Below are 19,125 nucleotides of genomic sequence, written 5' to 3' on the forward strand. Positions count from 1 at the left end.
TCACATTCCAGGTACCTGATTGTCATCCTTGCCCTGGGTGTTATTTGAATTCCATCTATGATTATGTCCTTTATGCACTTGTTCCTGTGTCCACTGAGGGCCTTGTAGCCTTTCTTCCTTACTCCACTGCATGCCCAGAGACAGCTCCAGCCACGCCTGCATGATGAACCAGGTTCAGATCTCCCTCTCCTGGTCATATACACAGATAGATGGTAAAATGTGGAGGTTATTCAGTGCCTAGGAGGAAACAGTACACCAGCAGCTGACTAGTTTACCATGGCTCTCCATTAAGCCGTAGTCAGTCACGTGGGGCGAGAAGGTGATTCTGAAGGGAACATTCAAACATTCAATCTTTTTTTTTTCAAACATTCAATCTTATTGCATCAAACCTCCAGTGCCTTTGACAAGAAGATTTGCCATTATTTTATGATACTCTAAGAAAGAAAGAATGCTCACCATAAACTATGGCCTCAGGCTTTTTCATCATCAATTCCGAGCCACATCCCAAGTCAGAGCCGGGGGAGTGAGAGAAAGAAAAAGCCAAGGATGTCTGGGCCGATCAATGAGCTTCCTGCACAGCTGTGGGGGTGATCTGTGGATGGAGTTCTAAGAATCCAAGATGGCACTAGCACGGTGGGAGGACAGTGACTGCTGTGGTCCTGCTGGGTGGCATTCTTGCCAAAGCGAGCAACCTGTCCAGGAGCAGGTGGCTTGTACAGGACTACCTGCAAGATCCCAGGACAGAGTTCCAAAAGACACACTCATGGTCAGCAGATTGAAGACTTTCCAAAGACCTTCCTATCTGTTCAGTGGGGTTCCTTTTATCTCCAACACAGACAGACAGACAGACAGACAGACAGACAGACAGACAGATACACACACACACACACACACACACACACACACACACACACACACACACACACACACACACACACTGCAAGCATCTTTTCAAGGACTGCAAACAACTGGAGCCATTCAAATGAGTAGTGGTTGTCAGAATCGTGGCAATAATTGACCCATGTGCCCTTTGTAATCAGAGCTAACTTGATATCTCATTCGTCCTCAAACAAGCAACTGACTCTGCCATGTCCTGTGGCCTGTGTTAATGGCTGCCTGGATCTCCAGCAATCCTGTGGCACACACTCTGGGAGCACAAGGCTGCTGCTCTTAGCTGACTCTAGTACCTTTCTTAGTGGGATCCATGGCACAGGAAACTTGCTGTCTTTGGTGATTTGTTCTCTGTACTTTCCTCAGAGACAGTTCTGGCTTTCTGCACAGATGCCATAGCCCCTTCTCCCAGCCAGATAGCCCCCTGTCTCTGGATTCCCTGTGTTGTCAGGGCTGGAGGATACTTGTTCATCTTTCATGACAACATATTATGTCACATTCGATCCCTTTAGACATGCTCCTATCTGGCATCATCTCAGTGATGGCACGTGTTGCTGAGCACTCACTGCAGTGATTCTCAAGTTGTGGATTGGAGACCCCCTTTGGGAGTCAAATAACCCTTTCACGGGGTCACCTAAGACCAGAAAACACAGATATTTACATTACAATTTCTAACAGTAGCAAAACTACAGTTATGACATAATTTTATGGTTGAGGATCACCACAGCATGAGGAACTGTATTAAAGGGTTTCAGCATTAGGAAGGTTAAAACCCACTGACTTACAGTGTACCTGCACAGTGTTGCTTGTTAGGTGTCAAACCTGGGACGAACAGCTGCTGTGCCTATTTAATGTATCAAAGCAGATGCTGGCACCCAGGCTCTCCCTGTATCCCTCAGTCCCTCCTGGCTGGCTGGCATATCCCACCTCCTACCCTAAACTTCTCCAGCCCAGGTATTGAGCTGGCCTTCCCTCCCCCCCACACACTGTCATCCTTCCCTATATAATCCAGATATATTGGTTACCTGTCTTCCCCACCCACCATTTACCCTCCTGCTCTCTTGGTTTGGCTCTCCCTTCCCCTCCCCCGTCTCCTCACATGGTCATGTCCACTCTGGACTCACAGATTTCTCGGCCTCTGGATAGGCTCTCCCTTCTATCTACAATAAACGTTCTCCTCCAACATACCTCGGAGCAGCCATGTCCCTCCTTTTTTTAGTCTTTTCATTCACTCTTCACCTGCCATCCACCACCCCCACATCCGTGCCCCCGTGCTGAACTGTAGCCTCAGTATACATTTTGCAAAGAAACGGAGTTCAGGAGGCTGGGAAGATGGCTCAGTTCGTAAAGTACTTGCCTTGCAAGAATGAGCTCGATCCCCAGCACCCACATAAAAACAAGGGTATGATGACACATATTTATAATCCCAGCACTGTGGAGGAAGAGGCAGGAGAATCTCTGGGACTCATTGGCCAACCGCCTAGCCTACTCAGAGAGCCTCAGTTCCTGTAGGAGGTACTATATCAAAAATCATGATGGGCAACACCAGAGGAGGGATACCCAACGTTGACTTGTGGCCCCTGCACACACATAAACACACATGCACGCACATGGTTGCCACCCCCACCACACATGTACCCATACTCACAAAGAAACTGAGTTCAGAGCCCCTATTTTTTAAATTACATGTAAGGTTTATATTGTATGTATGTATGTGTGCATGTGTGCACATGTTTATGGGCACTCACACACGCATGCACACCCCTGAGGCACAGCACGCATGTGAAAATCAGAAAACAACCTCAGTCATCACTTGTCTTCTTCCACCATGTAACTCCCAAGGATCAAAGTCAGGTCACCAAGCTTGGCGGCAAGTGCCTTTATATATGGGGCCATCTATGGGCCCCAAGAGCCCTCCGTTCATTGACTGGACTTCTAGACTGATAAGGAAGGGTGTGACTTGAACCCAGGCAGTCCAGTGCATTTGCAGAGCTCTGAAGGAGCTGCCGAAACTGAGGAGCTTGTGTTCCTGACAGCCCATTCGAAGGCAAGCGTTGGAGATGGAGTGCCGGGTGATTCATTATTTCCTATTCCAGGCAGACCACTGGCTGCGCAGCCAGGTGTGTGCTTGTCACTCCCCAAGTGACAGCCAGTGGAATCACTTCAGTTGCACCCATTTTCACCTCTTTTCATAAGTGACGCGATGTTCTGTTTCTGGCATTGCCTCTCTTTGTGTCTGACTACTTCATCACAAATGTTCCTGCCATAGGCAGTGGTGTCTGTGTTGTGCTGAGAACCGGGACCAGAGGTCAGGATTGTGACTTTGTGGCCCCTTATTGGCCCTATAGGTCGATGACAGTCAGGACTCAACACAGACAATCCAAAAGCAAGTTGTCCAGATACCCAGATCTTTGGTTTTGCTTTTGCTTTTGTTCTGAGACAGGATTTACATTGCAGCCCAGGCTAGACTCAGACTTACTCTGTACCCTAGGCTGGCCTCAGACTCACTCTGTAGCCCTGTATTTGGACCCTGCACCGACCCGACACATCCCCATCTCCTCCTGCATGCCTGTCATGGTTGATCCCAGGCTCTGCCTTCCAGCTTGTTGGTGGCCAGAAGCACACAGCCCAACCAGTGGCACTATTGAGTTTCCTTTAAGCAGCAGCAACTGAGCCACAAGACCCATGAATGGCCCTGCAAGAATGAGGTGACCATGGACAAGGTCTCACCACTCTAGCATCCTGAACCAATACCCCTCAGCAGCTTACTCTGGTTGTGGCTGCAGGACTCACATGGCCAGCAGAAACTCAGCCATCATGAAGCAAGCAGAGATCAACAGATAGACATGGGACAAACTGGTGCCCTGCCACACACACACACACACACACACACACACACACACACACACACACACACACTTTCATGCACTCACTCTGTACATTTGTACAGGCATATACACCTGAACATGCCTGCAGGTTGACCCAGCACCTCCCTTGCCTTGATTAACAGGCAGGTGAGGGTGACATGACCCCGCCTCAGCCATTCAAGCTGAGCCTTGCTGTGTGATGCAGACATAGGCCTGAGTCAGCATCAACTTAGCCAGCCCACAGAGACTGGCTAGAAAGAACAAGGCCAGGCCAGATGGTGATAGTTTGGTTTTGAGAAAGAATCTTACTGTAGAGTCCAGGTTGGTCTAGAATTCACGGTATGGCCCAGACTAGCCTGGATAGTTCAGTGATCCCCCTGCTTCGGGCACTTACAAGGTCTGTTTTGAACCACTAGGCTGTGGAATAGGTTACAGAGAGGTACAGGAGGGGAGGGTCCTGGGTTCATCACAGAACTCAGGTGCTCCAGGGACTCTGAGTTTCACAACAATAACCTATTTGGGACCCCTGCTGCTCAGTGAGCTGCCAGTATATCTCATTGACTCCCATGGAGACTATCAACCTCTGAACAACCAGGAAAGCTGAGCCTGGTGAAGCAAGCCTGTACTCCCAGCCACTCAAGAGGCTGAGGCAGGAGCACAAGTTAAAGGCCTGGCTGGACTCCAGAGAGTTGAAGACTACCTTGGACAACTTTGTGAGACACTGCCTCAAAACAAAAAAGTAAAAAGAGGGTTATGGTTTGATTCAGTGATAAAGCACCTACCTAGAATCCTCTGTTTAGGGGGTAGGGTGTGGCTCAGTGGTAGAGCACCTGCCTAGAATCCCCCAGTGAGGGGCTGGGGTGTGGCTCAATGGTAGAGCACCTACCTAGATATGTAATGTCTGGGTTTCATCACTAGTACTTAAACAAATTAATTTAAATAATTAGCTGATGAAACAGAATCTTGGTCTTACCCAGAATTACCTGGGACTAAGGCTTCCCCAATTTTTCACCTGCTGACCTAGGACTGCAAACTTCCAAGAGAACCTCTCTTGGCTGAGTGGCAGACAGGAAGTGTTTGTTTTTTCTCTTCTCTGCCCTCTGCTTTCATGCATCTGTGAGAACTTTTCTTGCTGCTACCAGGAGTGGGGGAAGCAAATGTTCATGTGGATACACCATGAAATCACCAGGAGCACTACCCCCATGGGGAGTACTACCCCCATGGGGAGCACCACCCCCATGGGGAGCACCACCCCCATGGGGAGTAACACATGATTAGGACCATCACCCTTCTGGAAGCACCACTTCATTAGGATCATCACCTCCACTGAGAGCATCCTTACCCCACTGGGAATAATAGCACATTAGAGCACCACTCCCACTAAGAGGGGAGCACCCCATGACTGGGAAATTACTCCACTGGAGTACTACACTAGTGGGATCCCAACACCATGTGAAATATTACCAAACTGGAGAACTGCTTCACTGGGAGTAACCAAACACTGGGAGGACCAGGGACATCAATACATTGAGAACAATCACCCTGCTGAGGGCATTGCACCAGCTTAGTACCATACCACTAGGAGAACCAGCCATCAGAGTGTCATACTACTGCAAGCACCATGCTACAAAACACCACACACTGCATTTCCACACAACTGCAATACTATAGGACTCATCACCATGCCCTACAGAGCATGCCCCTGGAGCACTGAGCTACGTGCAGCACTTAAGCCATTTGAGCACCGAGCCATGTTTTAGGGAATCTGATTTTATGGCAGAGATATTTTTATGTTTCTTAAATATGTTTTAAACTGTAGTAGTTCTATGAGATTATACCCCAAGGCTTCATAGTGTAGGGCATGGTTTTAAAATTGACTAAATAAATAAAATTCTGACACACTTGAGATGGAGGGAAGGTCTGGATGGCTCCTCCTCTGGGTGGGATCAAAAGTCCCTAAATGGGTTTGCATCTGCTCCAGAGAGAATTAAGCGTTTCTAAGAACAGAAGGAGCCACTGCAGAACAATCTTACACCTGAGAGGACCCAGCTTGTTTGCAGTGACAGCCACCCTGTGTTACCCACCATCCTTGTAACCTCTTTCTTGAGTAGCATGTGTGATAGTAGGGTCCAGATCCCCAGGTGGAAGTGACCACATTTTTCTTTGGTCAGTGAGGAGGGTAAACGAGAAGTTGTTAAATAACCCAGAAATAATTCAGAAGGCCAAAACTCAACTGACACAAACCTATACTAAAGACATAATATGAGTGTAACAAACCAGCTAAGAGGCATTTTGGAGACCTGTGGTCTACAGATCCATGCTCTGATGGCTTGGAACAATGGACCAGTTTTGAATCAGATGGTACTTTGGTTCCTCTGAAACAAGCCCATGTGGTATTAAAGAGACACATTTCACTACGATTCCCTCATACTGAGGGCAGACTGGGAGCATCAGTGCTCAACAGGAGGCTCCATCCCCCATGCCCAGCTCTTCACAAGGCTCCAGGAACATGCATCATCTGCTGACCTGGAAGACATGGAAGAACTACTTCCTCCTGTCATCGTGAATGTGCCTGGCAGAGATGGTGAATGTGCCTGGCAGAGATGAGTGAGAGCTCGGAGAAGTCACATAGCCAAGAGCCTTACCTAACTTAAAAAAATAAACACTCCATTGTTTTCAAACCCAGAGAAGCAAAGAACCTCATTTGCCCTCCTGGGAAATGTGTGTTTATGTAATTTTCAGTATTTATTCTTTCCACCAAATGTTAAATCTCACAGTCTAATTGTATAGCAATGCTCATTATTCTTTCTCTGCAGTATCACTTACCTGAAATTAACCACAATTCAAAATTATTAAATTGGGGAACTAAACCATTTATAAGTTTTAAAGTGTGCACAATCCCAAGCACTTCAACTAAATCTCCCTCCATCCTCCTGCCAAGATGTGAATTGCCTTTGTTCAGAGTATCACTGCTGTATGTGCTACCCTCCTGTTAGCTACCCAGTGGCTGTCTCAATCACCAGATCAATTGCTGTTTAGCATATTCATGCTTAATGTGTTACCCTCCTGTTAGCTATCTGAGTTATAAGATAGATTCTTTCCCAGAATATCAATGCTGTATGCACCACCCTCCCATTAGTCACTCAGTAGCCACTCAGTGTATCCATGCATTGTATCTTGTGGTCTCATTAGTCAGTCTGGCTGTCTTGGTGATCAAATGGACTCTCACTGTTATTGCACAACACTCAAATGTATCTCAGCCTTATTTTACTTAATAAACCCTTAATAGTTGAAGCAAAATAACACGAAAAGAGTGCCAGCAATATAACATGGAAGAACAGATTACCTCTGGTTGTATGGAAAAGCCATGCATGTCTATATATACCCACACACATATATCCTCAGTCTTGGAAAATAATCAGAGGTCCTGAAACATACCCATGAATTAGGGGAACTTCAGCTCTTCATGAGACATTATGTGTTCACTTATATATTTCTGTGTAGAAATGTTGTCTTGTGTGGTTCTCATCCTCTGAGGGTCAATTCTGAGTAGCATGGATTTAACATCATTTTCACTCCAAAGTCTGTGGGTAATGTTCCCAAAAATTGCTTGAGGCTTGCAAGCCACATGGTTATCTAAGTCAGGCTGCAGACCCATTATTGGGGGAAACTCACCTTTGCACTGAAGCCAGCCTCCTCCACACGTTGCCCTCCCTACTGACTAAATCGGAAATGTGCGGTCAACCTCTGAAGTGAGGGAGGATACTGTAGCTGGAGGCAGAGTGGAAAGGAGATGGTCTCTAGGATGCAGCTTGGGAGACTTTTTTGGGCACTTCCCCTTCTCTCCCACTGTCCTCAGTGAGGCCAGTGCCATTCCCCTTGTGACTGTCACAGGCTTGGTGGTTTCTCGGACAGAGTCACTTATCAAAGTTAAACTCTAATTACATGTATCTGGACTGAAAATTGGCCGGGATCACCGTTTAAACGCCTCCTAATTGTAAGCAATGCTCCCTTCGTGAGCTGCCAGAGCCGTCTGCTTTCTTATCGCCACAGATCAGACATGCTCGATTGCTTCTCCAATCTCAGGCCCCTCTTCCCTGCGTTTTTTTGTGGCCATTCCAGGTGTGAGCAAGGTGGTGACTGTGGACGTGAAAGGGAACTGGCAACGCTGGCTGAAGGTGCGGGACCTCACCAAGGGAGTGACCTATTTCTTCCGAGTCCAGGCACGGACCATTGCCTACGGGCCAGAGCTCCAAGCCAATGTCACTGCAGGGCCAGCCGAGGGTGAGTGAGCCTGCACTGAAGACTGCAGCTGAGCACCATAGCTCTCACCTGTTTTGTGGGTTGGCGATTCAGGGACATTCTCAGACAAATAAAAATGCCTTGGAAGTTTCCAAAACACATTGTAAGCCAGGCACAGGGGTGCCCACCTGGAATGCCAGCACTCAGGAATGCAGGCATGAAGCTCAGAAGTTCAAAGCCATCAGCTGCAGAGTTGGGAACAATCTGAGCTCTATGGCAAAGCAAAATGCACATGCCATGAGCTTCTGTGGGTAGACTCATTACATACACAGAAACAAGTTCTTAAATGTTAAGCACATAGATTTTGTTTTGTTTTGTTTTCTGGCAAAAGCAAACAAAAAAACACCTTAAAAGAAAAATAAATAAAAATTTTAAATTTTTTAATATATGCAGTCTTTACATGCAGCCCAGCAATCCTCCTTTCTCTGCCTCCTCTGTGCTGGGATTGCAGGAGCACAGCCAGCCCCAACTCTTATTGTTTTTAATTGTGTGAATGTATATGCATGTGTGCACAGGTGTCTACAAGCACAGCATAAGCCTGTAGATGCCAGAAGTCCGTGTTGAGTGTCTTTCCCAATCACTCTGTCACCTATCTTTGGAAACAAGACCTCTCAATGAACCCTATACCCACTAATTGATGAGACTGGGTTGCAGGTAAGCTCCAAGAGTATACCTGTATCCACCACCTCTTGTGTGCTAGGACTGAAGAGGCACACAATGGCCTTTGTGCTTCATACCAAACCATGGTGCAATGAGGGAAGGAAACCTGGACAGAGTTAGACAGGGTGACACGTGCCTGTAACACTTAGAAGTCGAGAAGGTCACATTGTTAAGGCTGTGTACCTTGGCTGTGTACCAAGACCCTGCCAAAAAAAAAAAAAAAAACAGTCTAGGGCTGGAGGATGGCTCAGTGGTCAGGAGCACTTGCTGCTCTTGCAGAGGACACAAGTCCATTCCCAGTGCCCATGAGGGTGACTCATGATGGTCTATAATTCTGGATCTAAGACAGAGAGAGGTTCTCAACCTTCCTAATGCTACCACCCTTAATATAGTTCCTCTTGTTATGGTGACCCCCAACCATAAAACTATGTTTGTTGCTACTTCATAACTGTAGTTTTGCTACTGTTATGAATCATAATATAAATGCCTGACATGCAAAATATCTGATATGTGACCCCAAATGGGTCGGACCCGCAGGTTGAAAACCACTGATCCAAGAGATCTGATGCCTTCTTCTGTCCGCTGCAGTCACCTGCACACACACACACACACACACACACACACACACACACACACACACACACACTATAAATAAATAGAAATTTAAAAATCTCTTATACTTACACAGAGAAAAGCCCCCCTCCAAAATCTTTGATACGACTTTAATACAAATGAGTTCAACATTTATTTCTGTCCCCACTGAGGGGTCACCAGTCCCTTCAAGGCCAATGCTTACTCACTTCACTCTTTATCCCACAGGGTCCCCAGGCTCTCCAAGAAATGTCCTTGTCACCAAATCTACCTCCGAGCTGACCCTGCAGTGGACAGAGGGAAATGCTGGCAACACTCCCACTACAGGCTATGTCATAGAGGCCAGGCCATCAGGTAGGAACAGTGGGACCGTGTGCTCCTGCCTGGACACTAGAATCAGGCACTGCTCACATGGCTGTATCTCTGTCACACTGAAGGTTGTGGTCCGTGGGGTTTCTGGCCTTGTCTCCCTGCATTCCCCTAGCAGGGCTGAGGGAGGGGGTGTGTGGAAGATGAGGCTCATTTATGGTTCCTTCTTAATGCCTAGTAACCACAGCTGTGTTCTTAACCTCTCGGGCATTCAATTTCTGGTGCCTTAGCCGCATGATACTCAGAGAGATGATAATTGTCACTCTCAGTAAAGGGTAGATGAGAGGCAAAGGACACTCGAAGACATTTCAGCTCATCAGGAAGATAGAGAAGTGTTTCAGAGACTTGTCTCAGGGGTCTAAAGCTGGCAGCCTGTGGAAGCAGCCTTGCTCACTTTGGATAATTACAAACGTCCTTATTAATAGAGAAAATGACATGGCAAGTGCTGTACCTTTCAGGCTCCTGCAAATGAGGGCTGAGGTCCCTTCCTGGGCTTGGAGAATGGCTTCCTGGGTAAGAAGGCTTGCTGTACAAGCATGGGGACCTGAGTTCAAACCCCCAGCACTGCATCAGAAGCAAGACATGGCTATGTGTGCATTTGTACCTGTAACCCCAGGGCTGTGGGAGGTGGAGACAGGAGGTGGGTGGGGATAGCTGGCTGCCAGCCTCACTGAAGGCTCAGTGAGAGATCCTGTCTCAAGAGAATAAGTTGAGGGTGACAGAGCAGGGCACCCGATATCCTTTTCTAGCCTGGTGTGGGTGCAGAGCTGCAGTCATATGTACATACACCACACACATGCACAGAGACACACTCCTGCCCTACCTCCTTCCTTCTAACTTCTATATAGCTTGCTCACTTTTTAAAAATTATTTTATTTTTTATTTTATGTGTATGGGAGTTTTGCCTGCATGTGTGTCTGTGTACCACATGTGTGTCTGATGTCTGAGGAAGCCAGAGTGTTGGATTCCCCAGGAACTCAAGTTACAGAGGTTTGATTAACCATTGATGATTAATGAGCCACCATTTATGTACTGGGAGTTGAACCCAGGTCCTCTGGAAGAGCAGACAGTGTTCTTCTCTCCTGAGCCATGGTTCCATCCCTCTCTTGCTCACTCTTAAACACCTATTAATTGCATATATTAGTGGGATTCAGTAGGATTTTTTTTTGAGACAGTGTACATGTAACTCAGGTTGGCCTTGAACTCTACATGTAGCCAAGGGTGATCTTCCTGCCCCCAACCCACAGTGCTGGGATCACAGGTGTACAGTATTATGCCCAGTTTTATGTGGTGCTGGTGATGGAACCCGGTGCTTCTGGGATATGATGTAAGCTCTCCCACCTAATCCGAATCCCAGGTTCCAGTGTGGTATTTTTCTGAATGCTATGTTTGCTACCTTCACATAGGTGGGACTAAATTACCAGACAAGAGCTTAAAGAAGGAGAGATGTATCTTGGCTCATATTTCGGAGGGTTCAGTCTACTGTCACTTGACCCTATGTGCTTGGCAGTACTTGGTGGCAGGAGAGAGTGGTGGAGGGGTGCTGTTTACTTCATGGTAGACAGGAAACAGACATAGGGGCAGGAAGGGGCGAGGGACAAGGGCTAACCTGCAGTTGCCTACTTCCTCTAGCTAGGTTCGCCTCTGAAATAGCCAAACATTCAGCACACAAGCCGGTGGGAGGCAATTCATATACCAACCATGATACCAGATAGAGCAGACACTGGCAATACCCAACCACAGCAATCCTCCGTAACTAGCATTCTTCAAGTCGTATTGTTTTGTTGGTTCCCACATTTGAGGTAGAGTGCAGATATGTGTGTTTCTGTGACTGGGTTATTTAACTTAACATGGTCTCCTCCAGCTCCATACACTTTTGCTGCAAGTGATAGAACTCTTTTTTATGACTAAGCAATACCCCATCATGTGTTTATAGTACACTTCCTTCTTCCATTCCTCCATTGACAGGCATCTAGGCTGAGTACCCATTATAGACAGAAAAGCTATCTCTTGGACATGCTGACCTCACTTTCCTTGGCTGTGTACCCAGCACTGAGACCGCTGGATCATCCACAGTTTTGTTTTTAGGTTTTCTGAGGAGGCTCCATCTCGTTCTCCATAGTGACAGACCTAATCTACACTCCCACCTACCATGTGTGAAAGTTCCATTTGGTTTCAATAATGAAGGGTGGCCGTTATTGGAAAATGAGTTTCTGATGGTTTCAGTTGGGTATTACCACGGGGAGCTGGGCTAGGGTGGAGGAGGGGTGTCACCAGACATGGGGAATGCTAAATAGCTTCACCATGACCTTCAGATGCTTGCACAGCTCCCAAGGAACACCTGAGTGTGAACACAGGTGAAGCACCAGGCGCACTTCAGGAAGTGGCTTCCTTCCCAGTGCCAGATGGGGCTATGGTCTTAGGAACCATTCTGGTCTGGTATTTAAGGAGGCTGTTAGGCCACGAGAGGAGAGCCCCTGTGTCACAACCTGTGGCAGGCAGTTCTCCCTTCCCCTTCCATGTTGCCTCTGGAAGCTTATAAGAAGTGCCTTCTGGAAGCATCTAAGGAGAAAGAGACTGGGAACGTGGGCTGGGAGATTGCCTAGTGGGTAGAGCACTGGCTGCACAAGTGTGAGGACCAGAGTTTAAATCTTTAGAACAAAGGATCTCAACCCATGGGTCATGACCCCTTTGGATGAAAGACCTTTTCACAGGGGTCACCTAAGACAAACAGAAAATACTGGTATTTACATTATGGCTCATGCAGTAGCAAATTTATAGTTATAAAGTAGCGATGAAAATAATTTCATGGTTGGAGGTTACCACATGAGGTACTGTATTAAAGGGTGGCAGCATTAGGAAGGTTGCAAACCTCTGTCTTAGAGCATGTCTAACCACTGGACACATCAGAGCATCCCTCGACCTGATGCTCCCACAGCAAGCTGGCAGGTGGAGGTGGTGGGGGGGTCCCCGAAAAGTGTGTGAATCTGCTAGCTGCTGATGTAACATCAGCAAATGAGATCCTGCTTCAGATGAAGTGGGAGATGAGGACCAACAGCCAAGGTTATCTTCTGACCTGCACACATCTGCCACAGCATGCCCTGTGCATGTTTTCATGGACATGCCTATGTGCACGTACACACACACACACACACACACACACACACACCAAACACACTTGCAGCTTCTTCCTGGGTGGAGGACAGGGGGAAGTTTTTTAAGATGAAATTGTCAAAGAATGAAAACACAAAGGGAAGGATAGAGAAAGGGAGAGGGGAAGGGAGGAAGGAAGGAAGGAAGGAAGGAAGGAAGGAAGGAAGGAAGGAAGGAAGGGGAGAGAGAGGGGAAGGAGGGAAGGGAAGGGAGGGGAAGGGAAGGGAAGGAAGGGAAGGGAAGGGGAAGGGAAGGGAAGGGAAGGGAAGGGAAGGGAAGGGAAGGGAAGGGAAGGGAAGGGAAGGGAAGGGAAGGGAAGGGAAGGGAAGGGAAGGGAAGGGAAGGGAAGGGAAGGGAAGGGAAGCTCTTTGGCTCCAGCTTGCTGGGCTGGGGGCACTAGATAATATATAAGGAGTGAGGCACTGGCCAGCTCTAGAGATGGACTCCCAAGTCTTGAAGGTTCTGGGGCCTTTTCTTCGGCCTCAAAGACAGTCAACCAGCTCTCTACAGTGACTCTATGTTCAGAGTTGACTTTTGCTGCTGTCTTGCCACTGACACTGAAAGACAATTGCCACCCATGCCCCCTTGTGATTCTTGCTAACTGACCATGGTGGGATGCTGGAGGGGACCTTTCATTGAACACACACACACACACACACACACACACACACACACAGAGAGAGAGAGAGAGAGAGAGAGAGAGAGAGAGAGAGAGAGAGAGAGAGAGAGAGAGAGAGAACGATGCCCCATCCCCTCTGCAACACAGGCCAGCCACAGCTCACAGCAGCATGCAAGCTTTTATAGATTGTCAATATTTAAACACCTTGCTGGGACCCAGGGGCCTCTGGATCTCAGCTGTCATCTATTTCAGGCCTCATTACACAAACCATTAAACACTGTATCTTCTCATTTTCTCCACTGAAGCTCCCTGGCAAGGCCTTCTCCGGGTGGAGCCCTGGTTTGTGCAGAGCCCTGCCCGCCTGGCATCTAGGGGGATAGAGACACTTAGCGGTAGGGGTCCCATGGCCCAAATGGTCTGTTCAGCCTGCTGTGTCCCTGCCCAGCCACATCCTTGCCTGCCCTCCTGAAGCCAAACCCATCAACACTGTGTCCCCATCTGTCCCTATCCCTGAAGATTTTGCAGAAGAGCCCATGGTCACTGCACCCAGCAGTAGCATCAGGCTAAGTCACAGACTCTCTTAGTCCAGAGAGGGTGGTCCCTGAGTGTAGCCTGAGGACATGGCCATCAAGCTCCACCAGGACGGCTGACCAGCTGGTTCATTTCTCTAAATTGTAAATGACTAAACGAGGATCGCCTGGAATCCTGTCGCAAAAGGCGCCTGGAAAGCAGCTATGTGGTGGGCAGACTCGGATGATTTATTTACGCAAATTATTCCAAGGCATTTTGCTGTGTAGCTCTTGGAGCCTAATTTACATATTTACACAATACACTGGAATGGCACTAAAGGCACTATAAATATACTTTCCTCTCCAAAGAGGCCATGAAATATATATTTAGGATGCACCCAAGGCAGGCAGACATTGTATTGCTGTTTTCACAGATGATGTCCTAGCCTGCAGGCAAGGGACTGGGCCTCTCTACCCTCATCCCTCCTCGGTGCACCCCAAGTCCTTTCTCATTCATGGTGTTCATTGTCAGTCCTTGCTGAGGAGAGTTTAAACTGAATCAGGAAGAAACCAATAGTTCCAAGCTGGGCATGATGGTGCAGGCTTGTCTTGTCAGCATTCCAGAGGATGAGGCAGGAGGATGGTGAATTCTAGGCCAGCCTAAGCTACACAGGGAGACCCTGTTTCAAAAATAAACTGGTACGAAACTGGAGAGGTGGCTCGGTTGACACAGTACTTGTCATGCAAGCATGAGGACTTGAGTTTGACTCCTATAACCTCCTATAAAACCAGACGTGATGATGCGTGCTTGGAATCCCAGTGCTAGGGAGGCAGAGACGGGCAGTTCCCTGAAGCTCTCTGGATAGTCAGCCAAATCAGCAAGCCATGGGTCATTGTGAGACCCTGCCTCAAAAACCAAGGGGGACACTACCTGAGAAATGACAGCTGAGGTTTTCCTCTGGCCTACACATGCACACACGTACACGCATACTAAACAAACAAACAAACAAACAAATAAATAAATAAATAAATAAATAGGTTCATATTCTTTGAAGGTTTGAGATCTATGAACACCCCCATGTCAGCAATATAGTATGTGGGCCTCAGCTGGGGCTATGCCTCATGCCACCCTCCACTCTACCCACTTCTCCCCCAGTGCCTGGATATCCTACTGGGTCAGTCTCCTTCCCTGACCAACCCTGCTATGAGACGTGCACCAAGTGCTGTCTGCTACCCTGGGCAAGGACCAGACAGAAGGCATTTTTATTAGCAGCTGTATTTAGCCTGTTGTTTAAGCCTCACCTCCTAGCTTGACCATTTATACAGAGAGAAACGGCAGCTCTTAAGAAATAAATGACTGCTGGCCGTCCACTTGCTCAGTGCTACAGGCTGGTGGTCAGGCTGTTGGCTTCTGAGCTGGTGGAACCCACAGTCTGGGTGGTGAGTGACAGTTTCATTCAGCATGGAGACCCTGTTTAATTGGCCGTGAAATCAAACTTTTGTATTGGCATGCGTCTGCCCTGATACCTGCAGCGCTTATGCCTGGGCGTTGGAGGGATACATCCAGTGAAGGCCCCTTGGTCATGCTTCATTGGGCTCTGTCCTGGTTTAGAAAAGATGGGATAGCATATGGGAGCGAATGCATCCCTTACATTGAGGCTGTGGAGATGCTGGCATTGAGAGATAAAAGCTGACTCATTCCGTCCTCTAGAAACAAGCATAGACTTTAACAACAGATGTGTTTGTACTGGAAGAGCCTTCAGTTTTTAGGGTCTCCATTCTCTTTCTTCTGGTAAACAACACAATGGAGGAAGAAAATCACAGTCTGTCTTCTCTAAGGAACACCCATGCAGAGAGCTGAATTCTGAAGTTCCACTCATCTTTGGGGGATGTTAGGTCTGTGGTAACAGTGCTGCTTTCTTAGGAACATTTGCAGTGTCTATGTCCTGGTGCTTCCCTGTTGTCTTAAGACCTCGAGGCTGACTTTCTCTGATAGTGTGCTAAGAAACAAGACTGATAATCCAGGAATCGGCTCCCCAGAATCAGTCAATGGGGAGGATTATCCAGGGGTCAGTCACCTGAGGATCTGCCAACAGTTCATTTGAGAACCAGTCATGCAGGGGTCAATTACCTAGGGTATCAGTCATCACCCAATAGGTAAGCCATGCAGGGAGTCAGTCACCAGGAACCAAAAGTCACCCATGGCTGTTACCTTGTGACTGTCAGAGGACCAGGCAACTGAGGGTTAAGTAGGAGATCAATCAAATGTGCTAATGACCCAGGGTTCATCTAAGAGCCCCAGAAGAACCCTCACCCAGAGATCAGTCACCCAGAAGATGAATCAGTCACTCTAGGGACCAGTGAGTCAACCAAGTCAGTCACCCAAGGGACTAGTCACCCAGGAATTCGCCCAGGAATCTACCATTCAAGATCAGCCAGTAGAGACCTGGCCTTGTGTGTGATGTGGAATGGCTATTCTCTTTAGCCATGTCCCAGCTTTCTTGTGCTGATGACAAGTGGGTCACCTGCATGAAATGCCCATGGAAATGCCCACGGTTTCTTGTGGCAAACACTGTCATGCTGTCTTCTCTTGCTCTGATTGAGATGCAAGTCCAGGCACTGGGGATCTTACTGATACAAGGAAAATCAGTTGCACAAATCTCATTATTGTTAATAGTTCTGTAATGTTATTTTTCTCACAAATTTGTGGAGGTATTTTCTCCATCACTGATTTATTGAGATATTTAGCAGCATAATAAAAATGAGAAAAACAACCCACAGTTGGGAAACAGTGGCCGCTCTCACAGCTGCCAAGGGTTTTTTGTTGTTGTTGTGTTCCCCCCACACCCCCACCCCCACTGGTTATCACCATGTAAATATTGGCGTGGATAAATAGCCCAGTGAATTATAATCCAAATACGATATGCTAATTTCAGAAGGCAGAACTAAGCAAAATAAAAAATGCAAACATTTTCTTCTGTTAATTCAGAAGAAAATCATCTTGGCTTGACACCACCCTCCCCCATTTTTGACTGTAAGTGGACTGCTGAATAAATCGCTCAGTGTTGAGATCCTATATCAATATTTTAAAATGTTTTTATAAAAAATGCACAGAGTTCCTGGAGCTCTGACAGAGCTCTTAAAGTAAAATGTGGTTTTTGGGTGACGATAGAAGCAGGGGAAATGGTGTTTGTCCCTGGCAACAGGAGAATATTAAGTAAACATGAATGCGGAGGACACTGGGCACTTAACACAAAGGTGTTCAGACCTCAGATGCAATGGAAATCCTCCAGGCTCAGGTGCTGTCATCTAACTTTTGTGCGTTTGAACAACACCCAGTTTGCAAGTCTGTATTTCTATGTTTAGACTCTTATAGTATAACATTATCTTCTTAGTGGAAAACTCACCACAGTGCATTTAACATTTAGGGCCTTGGAGCTAAGCGTGAAGTAAAATAGGAGTAGTTGTTATCTATGGAAAGTCTGATGGAGTTGGGGCCTGAGAGAGGCCATGGGAAGCAAAGATGGCTGCCTGGAGGGGTGATAAATGGGCAGGTAGATGAATGAGTGAATGATTGGTGGGTGATTAGGTTGGTGGGCAGAGAGATGGATGGGGAGATGGATGGATGGATGGATGGATGGATGGATGGATGGATGGATGGATAAGTGAGTGAATGAGTGAGTGGTTGCAGCAATGGTGTGTGAGTGAATGGGTAGATGGATGGGGGAGTTGGTAAATTGGTGCATTTATGAGTGAATGGGTGGATTAACCTGTGGGTCGGTAGGTGGGTTGATAGGTGGATAGGTGAGTGAGTGCGTAAATGGGTAGATGGTGGGTGGGTGAATCAATGCATAGGTGGATAGATGAGGGAGTGGGTATGGACAGGTAAATGGACGGATGGGTGGGTTGTGGGGGATGGGTGAATATATATAGGGAGGTTGATGGGTATGGGGATGGATAGATGATAAGAACCAATGTTTAATGTGTTCTTTAAAAAAAGTTCAAGAGCCCTGGGGTATAAACAATGAAGTAAACTGAGCACTCTTGAAGCTTTGGGTAGAACAGCTGTCCCTTCCTGGAATGTTGGGGGGGGGTTGGATATGTTCTTGCTTTGCCTTTCCTACCTGTCCTAGACTGTACACGGCCTATGAGAACAGAGACACCTGACCCCTGAGGAGCAGAGGAACATTCCACCACAGAGTGGGCCCTAAATATCTGTAGGTGAACAAGGGAACATCAGAGGAGTTCCAGTACTCAGCAGACTGGCTGTATTAAGTGCACTATCACTCCAGACTGTTCGTAAGCAAAATTCATGTAAGAAACATAAACCAGGGCTGGAAAGGTGGCTCAGTGGTTAGGATCACTTGCTACTCTTACAGAGGACTTGAGTTCAGTTTCCAGGATGCTTTTCAGCTGAACAGCTCACTGCTGCCTATAACTCCAGCTCCAGGAGATCTAGTGCCCTCTTCTAGATGTCAAGGGTACCTGCACATATGGGATGTACATTCACATACACACATACATATAAATAATAACAAATATTTTAAAAATACATAAACCCCACTGACATCCATTTTGTGCACATAGACTGGTTATTTTAGGTAGAGGGAGGGATCACCTATGCTATAGTTTGCTGGAGTGACATTGCCACCCCCGATGGGTCTCCCGATGAGCAACAACCAAGGATGTGAATATGTAGTAGATCGCAAGGCTCCAGCCTCTGCTGGTGCCTTTAAAACCATCAGCATCACCTCGTTCATTAACCTGTGACTATCGGGCTTTGCCAGGGCAAAGTCTCAACCCTGAGCAAACACAGACTCACACACCAGCAATCTCCTTCTGTTTACCAATGGGCTAATCCATCCGAGTGCATCTTCTGTGAAGGAGAGGTTTCGTTTCCCATCACTCCCGGGCCATAAAAACAGCGAGTGTGTGCACATGTATATTCAGTGGACTTTTCCTCCCCAGATCACCTGCTTTTTCAAGTCCTGCCTGTAAGAGGAAATTGAACTTAGGAAGGATTTCTACACCATAGTAACAATTTAGGCTCTGCGCCCACCTTTTTAGCAACAGCCTCCTTGGAGAATAATTTATATTTTATTTGCAATCACTCATGTTGCACTGACTGTGTGTGAAGCAGTGTGCTAAGCACTTTATGAAAAAA

At 47.2% G+C, this 19,125-nt stretch overlaps 1 protein-coding gene across 1 annotated transcript in view; it reads left to right on the top strand.

The window, feature by feature from the left end:
- Positions 1–19,125, top strand: part of Sdk1 (sidekick cell adhesion molecule 1) — a 954,927-nt gene that overhangs the window by 912,364 nt on the left and 23,438 nt on the right. Inside the window, exons 39-40 of the mRNA XM_035444149.1 lie at positions 7,881–8,042; positions 9,540–9,665. Coding sequence (XP_035300040.1) covers positions 7,881–8,042; positions 9,540–9,665 — 288 coding nt within the window. The remainder of the gene's footprint in view (positions 1–7,880; positions 8,043–9,539; positions 9,666–19,125) is intronic.

This window comes from Cricetulus griseus, chromosome 4 (genome assembly GCF_003668045.3).
Source record: "Cricetulus griseus strain 17A/GY chromosome 4, alternate assembly CriGri-PICRH-1.0, whole genome shotgun sequence".
Classification (NCBI taxonomy): Eukaryota; Metazoa; Chordata; class Mammalia; order Rodentia; family Cricetidae; genus Cricetulus; species Cricetulus griseus.